This window comes from Nothobranchius furzeri, chromosome 13, assembly GCF_043380555.1.
Source record: "Nothobranchius furzeri strain GRZ-AD chromosome 13, NfurGRZ-RIMD1, whole genome shotgun sequence".
NCBI classification, from domain to species: domain Eukaryota; kingdom Metazoa; phylum Chordata; class Actinopteri; order Cyprinodontiformes; family Nothobranchiidae; genus Nothobranchius; species Nothobranchius furzeri.
The window spans coordinates 50358932-50380974 of NC_091753.1; the positions used below are offsets into that span (position 1 = coordinate 50358932).

At 43.0% G+C, this 22043-nt stretch overlaps 2 protein-coding genes across 2 annotated transcripts; both read left to right on the top strand.

The window, feature by feature from the left end:
• Positions 1 to 967: 967 nt before the first annotated feature.
• Positions 968 to 5215, top strand: LOC139062578 (extracellular calcium-sensing receptor-like). The gene is made up of 11 exons (XM_070543824.1): positions 968 to 1366; positions 1594 to 1817; positions 1959 to 2050; positions 2286 to 2465; positions 2553 to 2741; positions 2827 to 3270; positions 3454 to 3663; positions 3738 to 3861; positions 3960 to 4153; positions 4336 to 4617; positions 4710 to 5215. The coding sequence occupies exons 1-11, from the start codon at positions 1101 to 1103 to the stop codon at positions 5130 to 5132; spliced, it is 2628 nt and encodes an 875-aa protein (XP_070399925.1). The 5' UTR covers positions 968 to 1100; the 3' UTR covers positions 5133 to 5215.
• Positions 5216 to 15260: 10045 nt separating this feature from the next.
• On the top strand, positions 15261 to 21067 carry LOC139062579 (extracellular calcium-sensing receptor-like). Its single transcript, XM_070543825.1, has 11 exons — positions 15261 to 15536; positions 15738 to 15961; positions 16074 to 16165; positions 16314 to 16493; positions 16587 to 16775; positions 16861 to 17304; positions 17488 to 17697; positions 17772 to 17895; positions 17994 to 18187; positions 19600 to 19881; positions 19975 to 21067. The coding sequence occupies exons 1-11, from the start codon at positions 15271 to 15273 to the stop codon at positions 20395 to 20397; spliced, it is 2628 nt and encodes an 875-aa protein (XP_070399926.1). The 5' UTR covers positions 15261 to 15270; the 3' UTR covers positions 20398 to 21067.
• Positions 21068 to 22043: the final 976 nt, after the last annotated feature.

Below are 22043 nucleotides of genomic sequence, written 5' to 3' on the forward strand. Positions count from 1 at the left end.
ATTGGGTTACTACTTTTTGGTTGCTAAAATAATTTGAATGATTACCAGATTTGTTGAGCTGCCTAAACAGAGGCCTGGACTTCCCTCTCCCCAACCACCTGGGCCAGCTCCTCCAGGTGAATCCTAAGGTGTTCCCAGTCCAGCTAAGGTACATTGTCCCTCCAGCATATCCTGGACCTTCTTTTAGGCCTCCTCTTAGATGAACATGCCTGAAAAACCTCACCAAGGAGGAGTCCAGAACACATCCCAACCAGATGCCCGAGCCACCTCAACTGGCTCCTCTCGATGTGAAGGAGCAGTGGATCTAATCCGACCCCCTCCCAGATGCCCAAGCTTCTCACCCTATCTATAAGGGAGAGCCCAGCCACCCTGCAGAGAAAACTCATTTTGGCTGCTTGTATCCAAAATCTCATTCTTTCTGTCACTACCCAAAGCGTGTGACCATAGATGAGGGTACCCTGTACGACTAAACCTACTTTGCTGTAAGTTCCTTATTTGACAAATGAGACCATGCTTAAGGTTTTAAAAGAGTTTCTGCCGTTAAAGCCCTTGTGAGGTTTTGACCTCTACAGACTAAACTCTGAGATTCACTACAGCCAACAATTAATTTAACATTTAGGCTTAATTCTTTAATAGTATAGTTATTTGTGAGCCATATTAGAGGACTTATAGTAAAATCTTAAAAAAGGAATGAAAAACATCCCAGTTTACCATCTTCTTCTTCCCCACACAACTGTCATGATTGCTCTGCTGTTACGTCAGAGAGAAATCGTTAGGTGTCATCTTGGTTACCATGATTGAGCCATTGGCTTCACAGCGATGATAAAAACCCCAGACCAACGTTCATGTGTCACAGAGCAGGAAGGACGACGGTCTATGCTTTGTCGACGTGTTGAGATTTCTGTTTTCACAGGAACTTTAGAATTTCTGGTGTTTGATCTTTTTCAGTTTAGAAGGTAATGTCTGAAATGACTTCTTGCTGTTTAACCGGTAACTTTTCTAATCATTTTGCTCATTTTGCCTTTATTGCATCTCTTATTATAAATGTTTTGTACTAGGATTTATTTTTGTAGTATCAGGTGTCCAAATTAGCTCCATCCATGTCCTGGATGTCCTGGCTCATCACTCTGTGGACCTGCTCCGCTCCGTCCCTGCTTCTTGCGGGGCTCGTGGGCAGACGGCTGGGGCTCAGGACTGGTTCTAAGATGGCCGAGACGCTGACTTGTTCTCGGTGGGGAACTCCAAGCGAAAAGGGTTTGTTTGAGGACGGGGACGTAATCATTGGCGGGCTTTTTAACCTTCATTATGCTCCTCCAGCTTTAGACTATAGCTTCACTAAGCGGCCGACAAACCAACCTTGCACTGGGTAAGACTGAACTTGCCGTTTGCTGTCATCAGTGTGTGATTAATGAGAACTGACTTTGATTTTTATGTGAAAAACAAGAGAGCAGTTTGACTTTCAGATGTAATTAACTTGATTTATTTATTGATTTATTTATGTATTTATTTATTTTTAACTATTTGGAAAGTGTTTAAGTGCACATTGTAACAAAACAAGTTTTCTGTCATTTCTATGACTGTTTCTCATTCTAGTTTACAGAATCTGCCATTACAGTACATCTATGCCATGATGTATGCACTGGAGGAGATCAATAACAGTTCAACCTTGCTACCAGGGGTGAAGCTGGGCTATTATATACATGATAGCTGTGCTTTTCCTGCCTGGGCTCTGAATGCAGCGTTTGCAATGATCGGAGGAAACACCCCATCCTGTAATTCAACCGCTGAATATGCGGAGCAAACTGGAACCAGAGGGAGTAAAGATACTTTACATATCAACCAGATCATCAACTGTTTGAAAAAGAAATAACCACTGATAGTTTTTATTCCATGCAGTTTTTTTGCACTGATTTGGGGGAACAAAACGTGACATGGACTTCATTTTGCTGTTTCATCAGGTGACCCACCTGTTCCTCTCATCATCGGCGGGGATTCTTCCATTACCGCCCAGATATTGGCCAGAATTCTGGCGCCACTTTCAGTTCCTCTGGTGAGTCCCCTCAAAAAAAAAAAAAAAAAAAAAAAAACTAAACAATAATTTGCAGCATTTTTGTTTTAGTTGCCCATTTGATTTTAAATAATTTCTTTAATGCTTTATTGAACTTTGCTTACTTCTCAGATATTTTCAGTCCATCTAATTCCATGTTAATATTGAAGTGATAGGTTTGCATCGGAATGATGAAGATGCAGGTTTATCGATGTTCACGGTGTGTTTTGTATTTCAGCTAAGCTACACGGCTAGCTGTCCATGTCTAAGTGACAGGCTGCAGTATCCTAACTTCTTCAGAACCATGGCCAGTGACATCTATCAGGCCAGAGCTATGGTCCAGCTGGCTATAAAGTTTAACTGGACCTGGGTTGGAGCGGTCATAGCAAACAATGATTATGGCCTTGTAGCGTTGAAGGTTGTTATTTTTATTTGATCGAAAACTCCTAAATATAATCTTTGAATAATTGCTGCATGTCTAATACTTTTTTTCTCAATGCATCAGATATTTCAGGAGGGAATCGAGGGCACTGGGGTGTGTCTGGAATTTGTAGTGAGACTCCAAAGGGAAAACATTGTAAACGAAGCAAGACGAGCAGCGCTCACAATTCAAGCTTCGACTGCCAAAGTGATCTTGGTCTTTACCTGGTACACAGATGTGTTGGAAATATTCTTGCAACTTGAAAAGTTAAATGTAAGAACTTAAGATAATGTCTGAATTTACAAGATTCCAGGTGTGATTTCCTTTCCTCATCGTTGTGTTTTGCTGTTATGACAAGGTGACTGACCGACAGTTCCTGGCCAGCGAGGCTTGGAGCACCAGCAGCGACCTTGTTCAGAACCCTGTCTCGCGTAAAGTGGCGAGCGGAGTTCTCGGCGTGGCCATTCGGAGTTCACCCATACCTGGATTTAAAAGTTACATTTTAAATTTGAACCCATCTCTTCGGCCTGCTGACATGTATTTAAATGAGTTTTGGGGAAATGAATTTGGCTGTAGCCCTGGAACGCTTTCTGGCTCTTTACCACCTTGCAACGGCACAAAGACCCTGGCTGGAGTGCACAATCTCTTCACCGACACCTCCAATCCACGCGTCACGTATAACGTGTATCTAGCTGTTTATGCTGCAGCTCATGCCCTTCATTCCCTTCTCTCCTGCCCTGACGCCAACAGCCCTCCTGAAAAAGTCAGCTGCTCGATTCCAAAACAAATCTCCCCCAGTGAGGTAAACACGTTCACAATTTGGTGATTTACATTTTGCATTTGCACGTAACAAGTTGTGTAGTTTCAAAGTTTTTTTTACAGGAAAAATAAAACGTTGCATGTGTTAATTCTTATTTGGACTTCTACAACTTCTTACTTGTGCATTGTAAAGTGTCACCCGTGGCTTTTCTGTTATTTCTTCCAGCTAATGCATCATCTGAGCAGAGTGAACTTCACCACTCCACAGGGTGAACTGTTTTATTTCCAAGGGGCGGACATCACTGCCAAATACGACCTTTTGAACTGGCAGAAAACCTCAGAGGGACAGCTCAGGATTGTCATGATCGGCCACGTGGACGGGTTTAAGCTCCACCTCAATGAGTCGGCCATTCAGTGGAGCACAGGCTCCAATAAGGTATTATAAAGATGTGGAGAAACAGTTACAGTAATTATGAAATTAACCACACTTTGATATTAATATTGATTTAGGTGCCTGTTTCAGTTTGCACTGAAAGCTGCCCGCCCGGTACACGGATGGCCTCCAGGAAAGGGGAACCAATCTGCTGTTTTGACTGCATCCCCTGTGCTGATGGAGAGTTCAGCAACAAGACTGGCGAGGACAATTCGTTTTAAACGTTGTTTTAAACTCTAAATAGTGAGCAGATTTTCAGCTCATCCACGATCTCCTACTGTTTTTTGTGCATTTCTCAGGTTCCCCTCAGTGTGATCATTGTCCATCTGAGTTCTGGTCCAACGCTGGACATACAGCCTGCATCCCTCGCCAGCTCGACTTCCTCTCCTTTAATGAAACTCTGGGGATCACTCTCACAGCAGTGGCGGTTTCTGGGGTCACCGTGACAACAGCAGTGTTTGTAGTTTTCCTTCAGTACCGTCAAACACCAATGGTGAGAAAATTAAAACACTTTACTACACCACATTTTTAAAGTTTAATTCTTTTGCAAACATGAAATGAAGTAAAACTTATTCCTTTGGACACACACACACACACACACACACACACACACACACACACACACACACACACGCACACACACACACACACACATATATAATTTCTTTTGATCAGGTGCGTGCCAACAACTCAGAGCTGAGCTTCCTGCTCCTCTTGTTGCTGAAGCTCTGTTTTCTCTGCTCGCTGGTGTTCATTGGTCGTCCAGCGGTGTGGTCGTGTCGATTCCAGCAGGCAGCTTTTGGGATCAGCTTTGTGCTTTGTGTTTCCTGCCTACAAGTCAAAACTATGGTGGTTCTGGCCGCGTTTCGTTCAGCTAGACCTGGTGCTGAAGCCCTGATGAAGTGGTTCGGTCCCACCCAGCAGAGAGGGAGCGTCTGCGTCTTCACCTGCATACAGGTCAGGCACAGTTTGGACATCCATGGGTTCTCATTGAAGTTGTTTTAATAAACAGCATGCTTAATGTGTCATGTGCCCTTTTCTCCATCAAGGTTATCATCTGTATTGTTTGGCTAACAGTTAGCCCTCCGGCTCCTGAGCCTGATTTGGCGACCCCGGGGTTAAAGGTCACCCTGAAGTGCACCATGACGTCTGTAGTGGGCTTCTCTCTGGTGTTGGGCTACATCAGCCTGCTGGCCTGTACCAGTCTCCTCTTGGCCTTTCTAGCCAGGAAGCTCCCAGACAACTTCAACGAGGCCAAACTAATCACCTTCAGCATGCTGATTTTCTGTGCGGTCTGGGTGGCGTTTGTTCCTGCTTATGTTAGCTCTCCTGGAAAATATGCAGTTGCTGTGGAAATTTTTGCCATCCTTGCCTCGAGCTACGGCTTATTGTTCTGTATCTTTGCTCCAAAGTGCTTCATCATTCTTTTGAGACCAGAGAAAAACACAAAGAAACATCTAATGGCCAGATAAACATTTTTCTATTGTTAATTTAATTTATCATAGTTAGTCAAAGCTGCTAAGTTATTCTAAGCACATCTTGGTTGTCTCCTCCTACTTAATGTCCACTTTTATCATTTTTAAAATTGTACTTTTTTTTGTATTTGAAATAAAAAATATCAAAACTAATAAAAACCCAGAACTCTTGTGTTTTTGTTGTCATGTTCACAGTTTTTCTGAATGCACATCTTCCTGCAGGAAGTGAAGTAAACAAATAAAAAAAGGTTGAAATGCCAATTAGTTTCATTCTAATTGTAGCATTTTCTGCAGTAAGGATCAGAACTGGGCAATTTTATGCACTGGTTAGTGTGTTCATTGGTGACAAAAACAAAAAAACAAAAACAAAAAAAAAAACAAAACAAAAAAAAATTAAACTAATCTTTTTATTCAATGTGCTTCTATCTGGACAGCTCTGATGTAAGACAAGCCATGAAATAAACCTTTCCAAAATCATTCTATTCCTCATCCTACATTGAGACATTTTCAATTTGTTGCTGTCATCTGCTGGTGGTTTGTAGGAAGTTCTGTTCTGGATGACAAAACCTAGAAAATGACAATTTATTCCTGGTTCTGCACAGCCACTACCTGCATGCCTGTTATTCATCCAGTAATTCAAACCAGTTGTGTTGTTGCAGGGGAAACACGTGACTGAATAGCCCCGATGTAGAACTTTGGTTTTAATGTATTGTTTTCATTTCTCTAATACAGGGGTACTCAATTCTGGGCCTGGAAGTCTGGTGTCCTAGCCTAGTGAACTAGACCAAATTCTTGCTTTGCAAAGAATGTCTAGGCATGCTCCATTGGAACCTCAGCAGCTCCTACCAGGACTCTGGCTAGCCAATCACAGCTCTCTAGAGGGGTTTCAAACACATAAATAGCTGTGATTGGTCCATAATGGTGGGCCAGTCATAGTGCTCTATCTGCTTAGTGAACAAATCACAGAGCTTTATCCGCTTTGTGGGCCAATCAGGGCACTCTATATGCCTGGTGGGTGGGATGATGCAACAGAGTGAAACAAGAGTATGTCACATTCATTGTCCAGTAGCATGCAGAGATCATTTGAAAGACAACGGGAGAACCCGCCCCACAACCGAGAGCCGTCAATGGAGCATGGCCAGACTAAACCCTAAACTCCAACACACACCCTTGTGAACACACCCTAACCCCACAGGGAGGCTCACCCCACGCTCATTGCCCCTCCCTTATCATCAACATCCACCACCTTAGGCACCTCTTGGCCCTCTGCAGTCCTAGAGCTTCCAGTCCCCCTGCAAGCACGCAGTCCCCTAAACTTCCTCAGGGGACATGTCACCGAAGCCCCCTTCAGACAGGCCATGAAAAACGGAAATGTTCCGGAATCCGTCCGTAAGACCTTTCTGTCTGAATACAAACATCCGGATAACATGTTCCGGAATTTACGAGAGTCACGTCGGACATGTTTGATGCCACATGCTTCACCCTCCACAATGCTTCCACTAGAAACACCACAAACTGCCTCTTATCCCTCACAACCACCACCCCCTCATCCCCACCACCAGTAGACTGAGACCCATCACAACGCCCCGACGCTCCACCACCCCGAACCTGCACACAACGCACCGCCTCAGCGTAAGAAACATTATGCACCGCCTGATACTTTTCCACCTCCACTGCAACCTCTAAAAGCCGCCTGATGAGCCCCCACCACAATTACAACACAAAGGTTGCTCTCACGGTCGTCCCCACACCTCAACCCCTCCCCACAGACTCCGGCCACATGACCAAAGCCCTGACACTTAAAGCACCTCAAGGGAGGCTCTTCATAAGCCCTAACTGGGAAACTAAGATAGCCCAGCTTGACACAAGCCGGGAGCTCCACTGCGCCAAAACTAATTAACAACGGAGCGGACCCATGCTTATCATAATCAAAATGCCGCACCGACACCACCACCTCCACCTCAGTAACGTCATTAGAGACACCATAAACCACCCCCTTAACCAATCCACCAGATCGTGACTCCGAGACTTCTATACTCACCCACAGGGACTTCTCAAGCTCCAGGGCTCGGTGGAGCTGGGTCTTCATCCTACAGACAACCACCAACAACCCACCAAAAAAAAACGTTGTGTCTGTCACAGCACCAATCATCCCTCTCAGCTCCCTGGACACCGCCAACGGGTTAGTGGTAGCGAAACGCGCCCCACCCGCCGCACGTATACGGACCACAAAGCCCCCCTCTGCAGTCCACAGCTGCTTCAGCTGCGGATCTACATCACTGTCCGATGCGCCATCACTGCCCCCACGAACCCGCTTTGCCGCCCCCGTCACAACCGACTGAACGGCCTTACTTGCTGCCCTCCGCCCCATCCTCCACCACAACCGAGGCCGAAGCGAAGCCAGACCGCCATCTTACCGGGCCCGTACAGGCCGATGACCCGAACTTCCCCCGAGCCTAAACTGAACCGATAAGCCACAACCAAACACACAGGTGTTCTGCCCCATCTTGCTCTCGATGAAAACCCGTAGTTTCTCTCAGCTGCTGCATCGATCGCTTCCCAACGTGAAACGTGTTCCTTTCCTCTCTACCCATTTTGGTGGTTTCTCTGTTCCAACACACTTGATTCAGTGGTTGAATCACCTGTGCAGCAGCTTATTGGGCTCTGCAGAAGCCTGTTAATTACCTGCTGATTGAAATCAGGTGTGTTGAAACAGAGTTAAAATTAAGGCCCTGTCCACACGTAGCCGGGCATCTGCCAAAACTTAGATATTTTTCTACGTTTTGGCCTGTCATCCACACAAAAACTGAGTTTTTTCACATGAAAACGGATCTTTTTAAAAACTCCGGCCAAAGTGAAGATGTGTGTTTTCTCCGTTTTGGGTGTCTGCGTGTGGACAGACAAAACCGGAGTTTTAAGGTCCGCAACGTCACTTTCCGCGACAGAAAAAATGCTGACATCACATGTGCGACCTGTGTTTACACTAGCCGACAGCATGGATGCCCTCAGAGCTGCGCTCGCTTTATCAATTGTCCAAGCGCTTTTTGCTGGTTTGTTTTTGCAAGCGGAATTACTGCTCCTTGCGGAAGACCACAGACGAAGGACGAGGTTAAGAACGGGGGAAGTACTGCCGCCTACAGGTCTGGCATGTCCTTAACAACGTATTTATCCGGGTACGTGTGGACAGAGTTTGTTTTTTAAACGAGGTGGTGTGGATGCAAGTTTTTGGAGGGGCGGATATTCGTTTAAAAAAAAAACCCGGCTACGTGTTGACTAGGCCTAAAACATGTTGGAAACCAGCCCTTCAGTTCTGGAATTGAACACCCCGGCTCTAATGATTTACCGTAACTGAAAAAAACAACATAGAACAATTTAAATGCCTCATTATGTATTGAACAAACAGTGATAAACATTTACTGTGGAAGAAATGAAAAGAACTCTGTCTGCTTTATGGATGATAGAAAAGTGATTTTGTCCTGCACATAAATGCAGATTTTAATGATAAAAATCTTCAACGCATTTCTTTGTAATTCTGGCATCAGGACTGTAAAACTGTGGTGCTAAAAAGCTGAAACTGGAAGCCAGGATGACAAACACCTCCATGGCAGCTGCACATGAAGCTGGTATACAAATGACACTCAAAAAAAAAAAATAAAAGAGAGAGAATATGGTGCAAAAGTCCATTTATTTCAGTAATCTAACCTAGACTGAGAGACCAACTAAAGGCCCAGGAACTGTCGGCAGGTGTTTTGGGTTCATTAGCTGATTAGAGAGCAACACTTTAAGCCTAGACTACTGAACCCTTTCACATTATTCTGATTGATTTTTACGAGCTGTAAGCCATATCATCACAGTTATAACAAATAAAGGCTTGAAACATCTGGCTTTGCATGTAACACGTCTATCTCATGTATTAGTTTTGCCTTTTAAGTCTAACTACTGACATAAAAGAACTTTTGCACCTGTTAGGAAAGTTCAACACGCAGGGGTTACAATAAGCAGCTGATCAAAACCATATACCAATAATTGACCAACAATAACTATGTAGACTTTGCAAAGTGGAGAAATGAAATGCACACCACACAGAGGTCTGACACTTCACTCTCATCAGTCCTCCAAGAGTATTTATTAAGCAGCCACACAAAAAGATAAACGCACACACATTTACACACAAACGTTTGAGGTTCTCACAGCCTCTCGGGCAGGAAGGCACTCCAGGTGCAATTTCTAAAACAACAGAGTCTGGCCCAAAACCCAGAGTACTACTGATAAGGGGGACACCAGCACCAAGTCTGGTACCGAGGGCAAGGTCAATCCTCCCTGATAGAGCTTACAAAAGCCTGTCTGTTCCCAGAGAAATAGACATGGATGATGAACCTTCGTTTAAAACCTCCACATGTCAAACCATTAAAGACATTATTAACAGTAAAAACAGTATTTACCCAGCAGCACCATATTCAAATGTTTCGAGTTTCACCTCTAAGCAGGAACAACAGCAACCCTCATAGCAGAGGAGAAGTGATTAGTTTGGCCTAACGGAGTAAAAATAGCCTGTTTCTTTGTTTTACACATTTATTTCTGAGTCACTGAAATGGAAATAATTTAAAAAGACTTTTGTTTATTCAAAATTCCAGAAAAAGTGGTTTTCTTCATTGAAGGCAGACTTTTTCATGTCTCAGCCCCAGCCTGTTCACAGCATCACAAATCGTTAAAGCACCAATGTTCTCATCACCAAGTGATTTGGTGAAATTCACCCTTTCCAGGTACTACACAAGCTAATCAAGATAAAAAAATAGGAAAATCATAAAAGAGGGACAAAATGAATTTTTAAACAGTCGTTTTTTTTAATAACTAAATGCTAAAAAATTTTTATTGTGTCATGGATTGTCTTTGTGTATATTTTACTAAAACCTTTGAGTTCACAATTAGTTTAAGTCAATGGCAGGGATAAAAGCTGTTGAATGCATTCAAGCCTTTATATATACATTTACATATACATCATATACATCATATACATACATACATACATACATACATACATACATACATACATACATATATATATATATATATATATATATTATATATATACTGTATATATATATATATATATATATATATATATATATATATATATATATATATATATATATAAGTAAAAATGTATGCACATGTACAGCACACACACACGGCAGTATTTGAACGTGAGTGAGTGAATAATGGAAAGAGCCTTATGTGCGGTGAAGAGAGCTTCATAAATCTAATCTATTATTATTATTATTATTATTATTATCATTATTTTATTAAATCCTAAAAGTTCATGAGTAAATCAGATTTTCATGATGTCACATATCTGCAACAAGAAAACAAGTGAACAAACATTTGCAACCTGTGGTTCCCTTGTGTGCCACCTCTCTGTAATTGTATAATGAGATGTAATTGTTTGTGAAATGAGAAGTAATTAAGTTTACAACTTGCACACCTGCGGCTCATCAGCACCTTCTGCCTTCCTCGAGCTGAACACTAAATTAAGACCTAAGTGTTAAACATAGTTTCTCATTCAATTTTCTCTGGGATTTATCTACACATTCCTTACACGTGACCAGGCCGCAGATTCTAAGGACTCATCATGTTCCCAAAGTCGTCGTTGTCTTCCTCCGCTTATCCGGGTCCGGGTCGCGGGGGCAGCATCCCAACTAGGGAGCTCCAGACTGTCCTCTCCCCGGCCACCTCCACCAGCTCCTCCAGCAGGACCCCAAGGCGTTCCCGGACCAGATTGGAGATGTAACCTCTCCAACGTGTCCTGGGTCGACCCGGGGGCCTCCTGCCAGCAGGACATGCCCGAAACACCTCCCTGGGGAGGCGTCCAGGAGGCATCCTGACCAGATGCCCAAACCACCTCAACTGACTCCTTTCGATCCGGAGGAGCAGCGGTTCTACTCCGAGTCCCTCCCGAATGTCCGAGCTCCTCACCCTATCTCTAAGGCTGAGCCTGGCCACCCTATGGAAGTAACTCATTTCGGCCGCTTGTATCCGCAATTTCATTCTTTTTGTCATTACCCAAAGCTCATGACCATAGGTGAGGATTGGGACGTAGATCGACCGGTAAATCGAGAGCCTGGCTTTCTGGCTCAGCTCCCTCTTCACCACGACAGATCGGCTCAGCGTCCGCATCACTGCAGACGCCGAACCAATCCACCTGTCGATCTCCCGATCCCTCCTACCCTCACTCGTGAACAAGACCCTGGGATACTTAAACTTCTCCCAAAGTCATATGTGTAAATGTCCTTTAATAATAATAATAATAATAATAATAATAATAATAATAATAATAATAATAATAATAATAATAAAACTTTGACACAAATTCATTTTTTTATTTTACTTATTCAGACAATTGAATATAAATACTAATTTATTCAGTTTGTTATAAAATTATATGAAGGTGGTATTCCTAATTCATTTTTAGGTGAGCATTGAGGGTATTTGCAAAATCAGTGAATTCTTTCAAATTTCACACTATTGTTGTTGCAATCTGAGACCCTGCTTAAGCTCTGTTTGAATAGTTATGTGATGCATGTTCTTCAAATGTGCCATAAGCAATAAAAATCAAGAAAAGATGAAAAGAAACAATTATTTACAATTTAAGATGAAGCAGGAAGAGCAAAAATGCTTATTTTCTTGCCCCCACTTACAGCCACCTGTTTCTTACATGGACACCATGGTCCTCAAAACAGAGACGAATCATCACGTTGCCAAAATGATGTTAGGCCCCTTGCTATATTTATGTTAACGATACAAATAATAAAAGAAAACAAATGCAATATTTATTCACTTACGCTGAATACTGAAAATAAAAACTGTCTACTCAGCTTGTACCTGTGACAGACTTTGACAGTGATTCTCATTTTTTGAAAGCGAACGAGAGGATGTGTTGCAAATATGAGGAATTACACTCGTCAGCATCCCTGGAAAGGTTTATTCCAGAGTACTGAAGAGGAGGGCCAGGTCGATAGCATTATGTTGAACTAAATAAGAGCAACGTGGGGCAGCTCTTTACCTATGCTAGAGTGCTGAGGTGCTGCATGCAAACAGGAAGGGCAGGCAATGTCTTGGGGCCCCCAGGCCCAAAGGGGCCACAGAGGTCCCCAGAGGGCAAACAGCGATTGAACCAAGTCTGAATTGCAACAGTATTGAGACGATAAAATGAATGGGGATGGATGGCTATTCATAATTAGCCATTCAATCCCTGTACCATGCGAGTATGAGTATGGTCCACATTACTGGTGGCACTAACTTGGGCCGGCTCCTGGTTGAGTTTATTATGTTTATATATGGCTCTTCTAGGTGCAGCTGTGGGGTGGAAGGTATTGAGTTTAGTGGAAGAATGATCTCTTCTCAGCTTTTTGTAGATGTTGTGGTCATTTTGGCTCCATCAAACAATGACCTTCAGGCCTGCTGGGAAGCTTTGCAGGAAAGTGTTAAGCGGCTGGGATAAGGATCAGCAGCTTGTGGTTCTCTATGGGAAAAGGGAGGGGTCAGTAAAGGTCCTTCCTCGAGCGGAGGAGTGGTGTCTCAGACTCTTACTCACAAGTGAGTAAAGCAAGGAGCAGGAGATTGAAAGGCTGGTTGTGGCAGAGTCTCCAGCAATGTAGACAGTCAGTTGTGAAGAAGATGGACGGAGACTAGCCAGGAAGTAAAACCCTAAATTTCCCAGCCTAATTCTGTCTCAATCCTCATCAACATTATGAGCTTTGGGTGATGGCCAACAGGAGCCAGCTTGGATGCTTTGGGCATTCTGCCAGAATGCCTTCTGGATCCCTCCCAGAAGGTGTTTCAGGTATGTCCTGCCAGCAGGAGGCCCCCAGATTCACCTAGGACACGTTGGGAGGATTATACCTCCACTCTGGCCAGGGAACGCCTCGTGGTCTCTAGTGGGTGGAGCCAGTGGATGTTGCTGGGGAGTGGACGGATTGGGCCTCTCCTCATTTCTGATTATAATCGGTCACTCCGAGGTTTTCATGCAGGCTGAACATGAAAATAGTCTCCTACACCTATCTCCTGCATCAGCTTCTGATAGAAAATAGATGGTGAAACTCTAGGATTTGATTATCCTGTCAGATCTACGTCACACTGTCACCTAACATTCATGGACTCACCCATCTTGACTCATGACGGGGAAGTTTGTTGTTGCAGCAGAGAACATAGCAGAAGCTAACTGTTAGCATTAGCAACTCCACTACACAGCCGAACTCCTTCAGGGTTGGGTTATTTGTGGAGATAAAACATCCATGTTGCAGAGCAAACAGAGTCAGTGGTAGAGTTGTGTTGCTGTTAGCCAATCGGAGGAGGAATGTCCAAATATCAGGAAATAAGACTCCAAATCCTGCCGCGTTGAGCTCTCTGATGTGGCATTCTGCTAGTTCCTGAAACAAGTGCTTCTGAGCCTTTTCCCCCATTAATATGACTACCACTAGAGACCACTGCAAATGTACTGATTAAACAAATGCTCCACACCTTTAAGCTCTGTTTGAAAACTGCAACAATCAGAATGTGCAAAAAATAAAATAAAATAAATAAATTAATTAAAAAACAGGAAGGCGTGGTTATAACTAGGGATGTAAGAAAATATCGATATGGCAATATATTGCGATATTTTTTCCCCCAGTAATATTATATCGATGTTCAAAAGCCGTGTATCGGAAATATCGATATGACAATATATCGTGATATGCTTTCCTGTGATTATTACATCGATATTCAAAAGCTGTGCATCTAATTTTTGAAAGAATTTACATGCAAACATTTGTGTATTTTGTTTTCGTTTTGTGCAATTCAATCGCCACCCACTAGTTGGCAGCAGTGTGCGACGGGTTTTGTTTCCACCATTGAACTGTAAATCCCTCCATCACGGTTCAGATACCTCATGTTAAACATGTTACGTATCAGATTTGACTGTTTCTTGAACATTCTTACAATAAATTCAGTAAAAAAAATTGCTTGTAACGTCTGACTGAATGTATCGCAATGTATCGTGATATATCGTATCGTCTCCCCTGTATCGTGATATGTATCGTATCACCAGAATTTCAAAAATACACATCCTTGGTTATAACTGAAAATCATCACTAGAATCAAAATGCAAATATGAGAATAATGTTGGAATAGGATGATGAATGTTACAACAAAAGAAAACCCCCTGTCAGGTTGCTGCTGTTTGGTCCTTGAATTATGACCACATTTGTTCTTGTTGAGCCTGAAAGACAACGGTTGCTTTTCACCTCAAATTGGTTTCTTACAGCGGGAAGTTTTCATGCAACTTATTTTAAAGCATCTAATTTCCACAATGCTTCATTAGACTTTTATTTAGACATTTTTAGACACGCACTCCTGACCAAACCAGCCTTCATACAAGGTCCAAATTCAACAGAACCCTCAAAATCTTAAAAGTTCTTAGTTTCAGGATGTGGTGCAAGTATCTTTACAGTGTAGGAAAGTGAAAGTGGCATTACCTACATTTTTGTTTTCAAATTTGTTTTAAATCAGAGCAAAAAAGTTTCTGCTGTTAAGGTCCTTGTGAGGTTTCCACCTCTATAGCCAAAAATTAGATTTAATTCTCATAAAATGAGCGTTATGGTCTAGTTGTTTAATATTACAGCTTTTCTGAGCCACATTGGATGAAACACAGGAAAATCTTCAAAAAGGGATTAAAACACATCACATTTGGCTCTTCCTACCTTTGAAAATCTCTTCTTCCTCACACAACTGTCATGATTGCTCTGCCGTTACCTCAGAGAGAAATAATTTGGTGTCATCTTGGTTACCATGATTCAGCCATTGGCTTCACAGCGATGATAAAAACCCCAGACCAACATCTGTGTTGTGCAGAGCAGGAAGGACGAAGGTCTTAGCTTTGTAGATGTGTCGAGATTTCTGATTTAACAAGGACTTTAGAATTTGTGGTGGATGTTTTATTATTTTAGAAGGTAATGCCTGGAATGACTTCTTGCCGTTTAACCGGTAACTTTTCTAAACTTTTTTTCTTTAACAATTTTGCTTTTACGGCATCTCTTCTTTCTATATTTTACAAAACTGTGTGTCATGCATCATTTAGGTGTCTACATTAGCTCCATCCATGTCCTGGATGTCCTGGCTCATCACTCTGTGGACCTGCTCCGCTCCGTCCCTGCTTCTTGTGGGGCTCGTGGGCAGACAGCTGGGGCTCAGGACTGGTTCTCAGGCAGCTCAGATGTTGGATTGTTCTCGGTGGGGAACTCCAAGCGAAAAGGGTGCGTTTGAGAACGGGGACGTAATCATCGGCGGGCTTTTTAACCTTCATTATGCTCCTCCAGCTTCAGACTATGGCTTCACCCAACAGCCAGCAAACAAACCTTGCACCGGGTAAGACTGAACTCGCCGTCTGCTGTCAGCATTGTGTGATGAACGAGAACTGACTTCGATACTCATTAGAAAAACAATGATACATTGTTTTATTGCTGTACATTATTTTCTAGATTTAGGACTGTTTAAGCTGTGCGTTTAACAAGATAATTTAACATTTTCTCTAACATTTCCATAATTGTATTGCTTCTATGCTCCCAGTTTACAGAATCTGCCATTACAGTACAGCTATGTTATGATGTATGCACTGGAGGAGATCAATAACAGTTCAACCTTGCTACCAGGGCTGAAGCTGGGCTATTACATACATGATAGCTGTGCTTTTCCTGCCTGGGCTCTGAATGCAGCGTTTGCAATGATCGGAGGAAACACCCCGACCTGTAATTCAACCGCTGAATATGTGAAGCAAACTGGAACCAGAGGGAGTAAAGATACTTTACATTGAATCAATTTGGTTTTTAAAAGCATTTAAGGTTTAATTTAATACAGATTTACGGGGGTAAAAGTAACATTAAAAACATTTAGCTGTTTCATCAGGTGACCCGCCTGTTCCTCTGATCATCGGCGGGGATTCATCCATTACTGCCCAGATATTGGCCAGAATTCTGGCGCCACTTTCATTTCCTCTGGTGAGTCCCCTCAAATACAAAGATAATTCTCAGATATTTTCACTCTTCATCCTATTCCACGTTAGTATTGAAGTGATGTGTTTGCATCGGAGTGATGAAGATGCAGGTTTATCGATGTTCGCTGCTCATGATGTGTTTTGTATTTCAGCTAAGCTACACGGCTAGCTGTCCATGTCTAAGTGACAGGCTGCAGTATCCTAACTTCTTCAGAACCATGGCCAGTGACATCTATCAGGCCAGAGCTATGGTCCAGCTGGCTATAAAGTTTAACTGGACCTGGGTTGGAGCAGTCATAACAAACACTGATTATGGCCTTGTAGCGTTGAAGGTTGTTTTTTTTTATTAGACCCAAAACTCTTAAATTAAAACTTTTAATAATTGCTGCATGTCTAATTCTTTGATATTATTTTTGACACATCAGAAATTTGAAGAGGGAATTAGGGGTACTGGGGTGTGTCTGGCGTTTGTAGAGACCCTCCTGACAGAAAACATTGCGACTGATGCCAGACGAGCAGCGCTCACAATTCAAGCTTCGACTGCTAAAGTGATTTTGGTCATCAGCTGGTATGCAGACATGTTGGAAGTTTTTCTGCAGCTTGAAAAGTTAAATGTAAGAACTTAAGATAATATCTGAATTTACAAGATTCCAGGTGTGATTTCCTTTCCTCATCGTTGTGTTTTGCTGTTATGACAAGGTGACTGACCGACAGTTCCTGGCCAGCGAGGCTTGGAGCACCAGCAGCGACCTTGTTCAGAACCCTGTCTCGCGTAAAGTGGCGAGCGGAGTTCTCGGCGTGGCCATTCGGAGTTCACCCATACCTGGATTTAAAAGTTACATTTTAAATTTGAACCCATCTCTTCGGCCTGCTGACATGTATTTAAATGAGTTTTGGGGAAATGAATTTGGCTGTAGCCCTGGAACGCTTTCTGGCTCTTTACCACCTTGCAACGGCACAAAGACCCTGGCTGGAGTGCACAATCTCTTCACCGACACCTCCAATCCACGGGTCACGTATAACGTGTATCTAGCTGTTTATGCTGCAGCTCATGCCCTTCATTCCCTTCTCTCCTGCCCTGACGCCAACAGCCCTCCTGAAAAAGTCAGCTGCTCGATTCCAAAACAAATCTCCCCCAGTGAGGTAAACACTTTCACAATTTGGTGATTTACATTTTGCATTTGCACATAACAAGTTGTGTAGTTTCAAAGTTTTTTTTACAGGAAAAATAAAACGTTGCATGTGTTAATTCTTATTTGGACTTCTACAACTTCTTACTTGTGCATTGTAAAGTGTCACCCGTGGCTTTTCTGTTATTTCTTCCAGCTAATGCATCATCTGAGCAGAGTGAACTTCACCACTCCACAGGGTGAACTGTTTTATTTCCAAGGGGCGGACATCACTGCCAAATACGACCTTTTGAACTGGCAGAAAACCTCAGAGGGACAGCTCAGGATTGTCATGATCGGCCACGTGGACGGGTTTAAGCTCCACCTCAATGAGTCGGCCATTCAGTGGAGCACAGGCTCCAATAAGGTATTATGAAGATGTGGAGAAACAGTTAAAGTAATTATGAAATTAACCACACTTTGATATTAATATTGATTTAGGTGCCTGTTTCAGTTTGCACTGAAAGCTGCCCGCCCGGTACACGGATGGCCTCCAGGAAAGGGGAACCAATCTGCTGTTTTGACTGCATCCCCTGTGCTGATGGAGAGTTCAGCAACAAGACTGGCGAGGACAATTCGTTTTAAACGTTGTTTTAAACTCTAAATAGTGAGCAGATTTTCAGCTCATCCACGATCTCCTACTGTTTTTTGTGCATTTCTCAGGTTCCCCTCAGTGTGATCATTGTCCATCTGAGTTCTGGTCCAACGCTGGACATACAGCCTGCATCACTCGCCAGCTCGACTTCCTCTCCTTTAATGAAACTCTGGGGATCACTCTCACAGCAGTGGCGGTTTCTGGGGTCACCGTGACAACAGCAGTGTTTGTAGTTTTCCTTCAGTACCGTCAAACACCAATGGTGAGAAAATGAAACACTTTATTATACCACATTTTTAAAGTTTAATTCTTTTGCAAAAATTAAATAAAGTAAAACTTATTCCTTTGGACACACACACACACACACACACACACACACACACACACACACACACACACACACACACACACACACACACACACACACACACCTCTTCTTCCGGCCCTCGCAGAGTACAGATGCTTCTGCTTTTGCTCCCTTATCTTTTTTCCCAAGGCTCTTTGTCCTGTCTGCCTACAGAGCGCTTCTCTGCATTTTCTTCTGGAAATCCCTATTTTTTAGAAATGGATTTAATTAATTGGTCATTCAATGCGATTGATAAGATTTTTTCTATGATGAGAACCGAGGAGGGGGCTCCCACTTGCCCGCAAGGGACACGCGCAGCGGGATATGCGCTCGATTCCTGGATGTTGTGGTGGATCGTATATCTCTCTCAGCTGTCCATTGAGGATGCCGAAGATGTGTGGATATTTGGCCTGATGATCACTGGATTTCTTCTGATTGGAGTGGGAGGAAATCTGGTTTTCTGGAAATTTGGGAAGACGGGAGCGATTGGAGGGTGACCCACACCCACGGAAAGCACCGCCCGGGCGGAGACCTCACAGACTGGGACGTTACTCGAGGTGAATCGTAAGCTGGACAATGTTCTAGCTGCGTTACCGGTGTTAGTGCGCAAAATGGATGTCATCTCGGAGAGGGTCACTGGACGGTGTGGAGATGTTTAAAACCTAAATTGGCTTCACTGAAGGACTGGAATGACCAGTTACAGACTGAAGGCAGAGAGGAAAATTGTATCTCTGCCTGACCCAAACGAAGTCTTGTTATCTGAATCTGACGCCCTGGTAGCCTCGAGATGCCAACAACAACAACAACCCCCATGAAGGAAGGAATGCAGACAGATGCTCTGCCTAGCGAGGTCATCAACCTGCAGGGTCAATGTGCTCTGCGTTCCTCCCAGGATCTCCCTCCCACCTGTGGTCTACAGTGGTTGAGCACCATGCATGCCGTACATGGCTGCTCTCGCTGGGGGACACAGGATCCCAGCCCCCCCTGCCTACCTATTGTGATGTTGTGTTGTCTTATCTGTTGCTTATCTGTTGAGGTGTTTTTTTTTTCGCAGTGCAAAGCTGCCCTCCTGGGGGGAGAGTAGCTGTGAAGTGCCTTTTTTCCCCTCCTCCCGAATCCATTCCTCGTGTTATACTTTTCTCTCTATTACGGTAGCGCGACTCGGTTGCGAATGACCACAGTCACCAATTCCTGCCATGTGTCTTGCCCAGTATGTCTGATCTTTGAATTGTGTGTACTGAAACTCTAATTTCCCTTCCCTTGGACAAATTAAGCTTTTCATTTCATTTTTCATTTTCATACATATTTTTTTCATTTCTTTTGATCAGGTGCGTGCCAACAACTCGGAGCTGAGCTTCCTGCTCCTCTTGTCGCTGAAGCTCTGTTTTCTCTGCTCGCTGGTGTTCATTGGTCGTCCAGCGGTGTGGTCGTGTCGATTCCAGCAGGCAGCTTTTGGGATCAGCTTTGTGCTTTGTGTTTCCTGCCTACAAGTCAAAACTATGGTGGTTCTGGCCGCGTTTCGTTCAGCTAGACCTGGTGCTGAAGCCCTGATGAAGTGGTTCGGTCCCACCCAGCAGAGAGGGAGCGTCTGCGTCTTCACCTGCATACAGGTCAGGCACAGTTTGGACATCCATGGGTTCTCATTGAAGTTGTTTTAATAAATCAGCATGCTTAATGTGTCATGTGTCCTTTTCTCCATCAAGGTTATCATCTGTATTGTTTGGCTAACAGTTAGCCCTCCGGCTCCTGAGCCTGATTTGGCGACCCCGGGGTTAAAGGTCACCCTGAAGTGCACCACGACGTCTGTAGTGGGCTTCTCTCTGGTGTTGGGCTACATCAGCCTGCTGGCCTGTACCAGTCTCCTCTTGGCCTTTCTAGCCAGGAAGCTCCCAGACAACTTCAACGAGGCCAAACTAATCACCTTCAGCATGCTGATTTTCTGTGCTGTCTGGGTGGCGTTTGTTCCTGCTTATGTTAGCTCTCCTGGAAAATATGCAGTTGCTGTGGAAATTTTTGCCATCCTTGCCTCGAGCTACGGCTTATTGTTCTGTGTCTTTGCTCCAAAGTGCTTCATCATTCTTTTGAGACCAGAGAAAAACACAAAGAAACATCTAATGGCCAGATAAAAACCATCCTATTGTTGATTAGACTGGTAATCATAATTCATTAAAGTTGCTATTTTGATGTAAGCACATTTTCTTTAGACTGGATGGCTTTCATTTCCTAAAAAGTTTTTTTCATACATTTTTTTCATGTTTTAAAATATTTTTTTATCTTTCTTAAATTTTTTTTCTTCTCTTTTCTATGTTTAGTATTTTTTATTTTGTTTATTGTTTGTATCACCTATGGTCACGAGCTTTGGGTAGTGACTGAAAGAATGAGATCGCGAATACAAGCGGCCAAAATGAGTTTTCTCAGCGGGGTGGCTGGGCTCTCCCTTAGAGATAGGGTGAGAAGCTCGGCCATGCGGGAGGGGCTCGGAGTAGATCCGCTACTTCTCCACATCGAGCGGAGCCAGTTGAGGTTGCTCGGGCATCTAGTTAGGACGCCTCCCTGGAGAGGTTTTCCGAGCACGTCAAACCAGGAGGAGACCTAAAGGATGATCCAGGACACGCTGGTGGGACTTTCTCCCTCAGCTGGCCAGGGAACGCCTTCGGATCCCCCTGGAGGAGTTGGGCCAAGTGGTTGGGGAGAGGGAAGTCTGGGCCTCCCTGCTTAGGCTGCTGACCTCACGATATAATCTATACTTCCAGTTTTACAATTTTTTATGTCCACGATGCCTTTGAATCCATGCAGTTCTGCAGGAAATAAAAAAAACAAATAAAAGAGTTTAGGTGTTCAGTTGTCATCGTTTTGAAAGTCTGTTCTCTACTTGCAGCACGATGTCCTGCTCTAAATGTTTGTTTTAGAAATATTGAAGACATAATTAACAGTGCAGTGCACATTGATATTTGAAAAGAAATTTAAAGGAAAGGGGAAGAAATCTGGATCTGAAAATGAAGAATTTAAACAACCACAAAAACAAAAACCAATTAAAAGATCCTTTGCGGGTTTAGACGTGTAGAGCTTTATTAGAGTTTCATTTTAAACTAAAACCAGTTAAACATTTCTTATTATTCCATTAAAAAGTTCTTTGTTTTAGCATTTTAACACATTTTTATGAATTAAAAAGCAAATTAATTTGGAGTGTAAGTGTGAATAATTAGGGTGTCCACTGGTGACAGATAAACTGAGCTTTTAATTGAAGGAGAAATTCTTTAATGGCAAAAATATCTAATTGCTACTTAATGAAAAACATTCTCCTTTATTCCCTTCTGTCCTCGTAAACTGGGACATTTTAAACATGATGCTGCCATCTGCTGGTCATTTGCAGGAAGTGCTACACAGTGTTTTAAAACAGGGAAAGCCACTATTAATATTAATATGTCACATTTTAAATAGGATGAACGTCTGCCTTTATCTTGAAACATTTATAATATCTGTATTACCTGTATGCTGTAAAATGTTTCTGCTGCATGTGTCATATAAATGCATTCTCTATTTTAGTTGATGGTGTACTGAAGAGCTAGCAGCACAAACTGTGTATTGAGATTCCAACTAAAGGCAAAAACTTTTGTGTGTTTGGGGTAAAATTTATGAACTTATGAATTTCTTAGAAATAACTAAATCAGGAGTCATCAAAGCAGCCTTTGATTTATTGTAAATGAAAAAATAAAAACAACAACACATACAGTGCCTCGGTATGCAGTGATTCTAAATGAAATATAGGTAT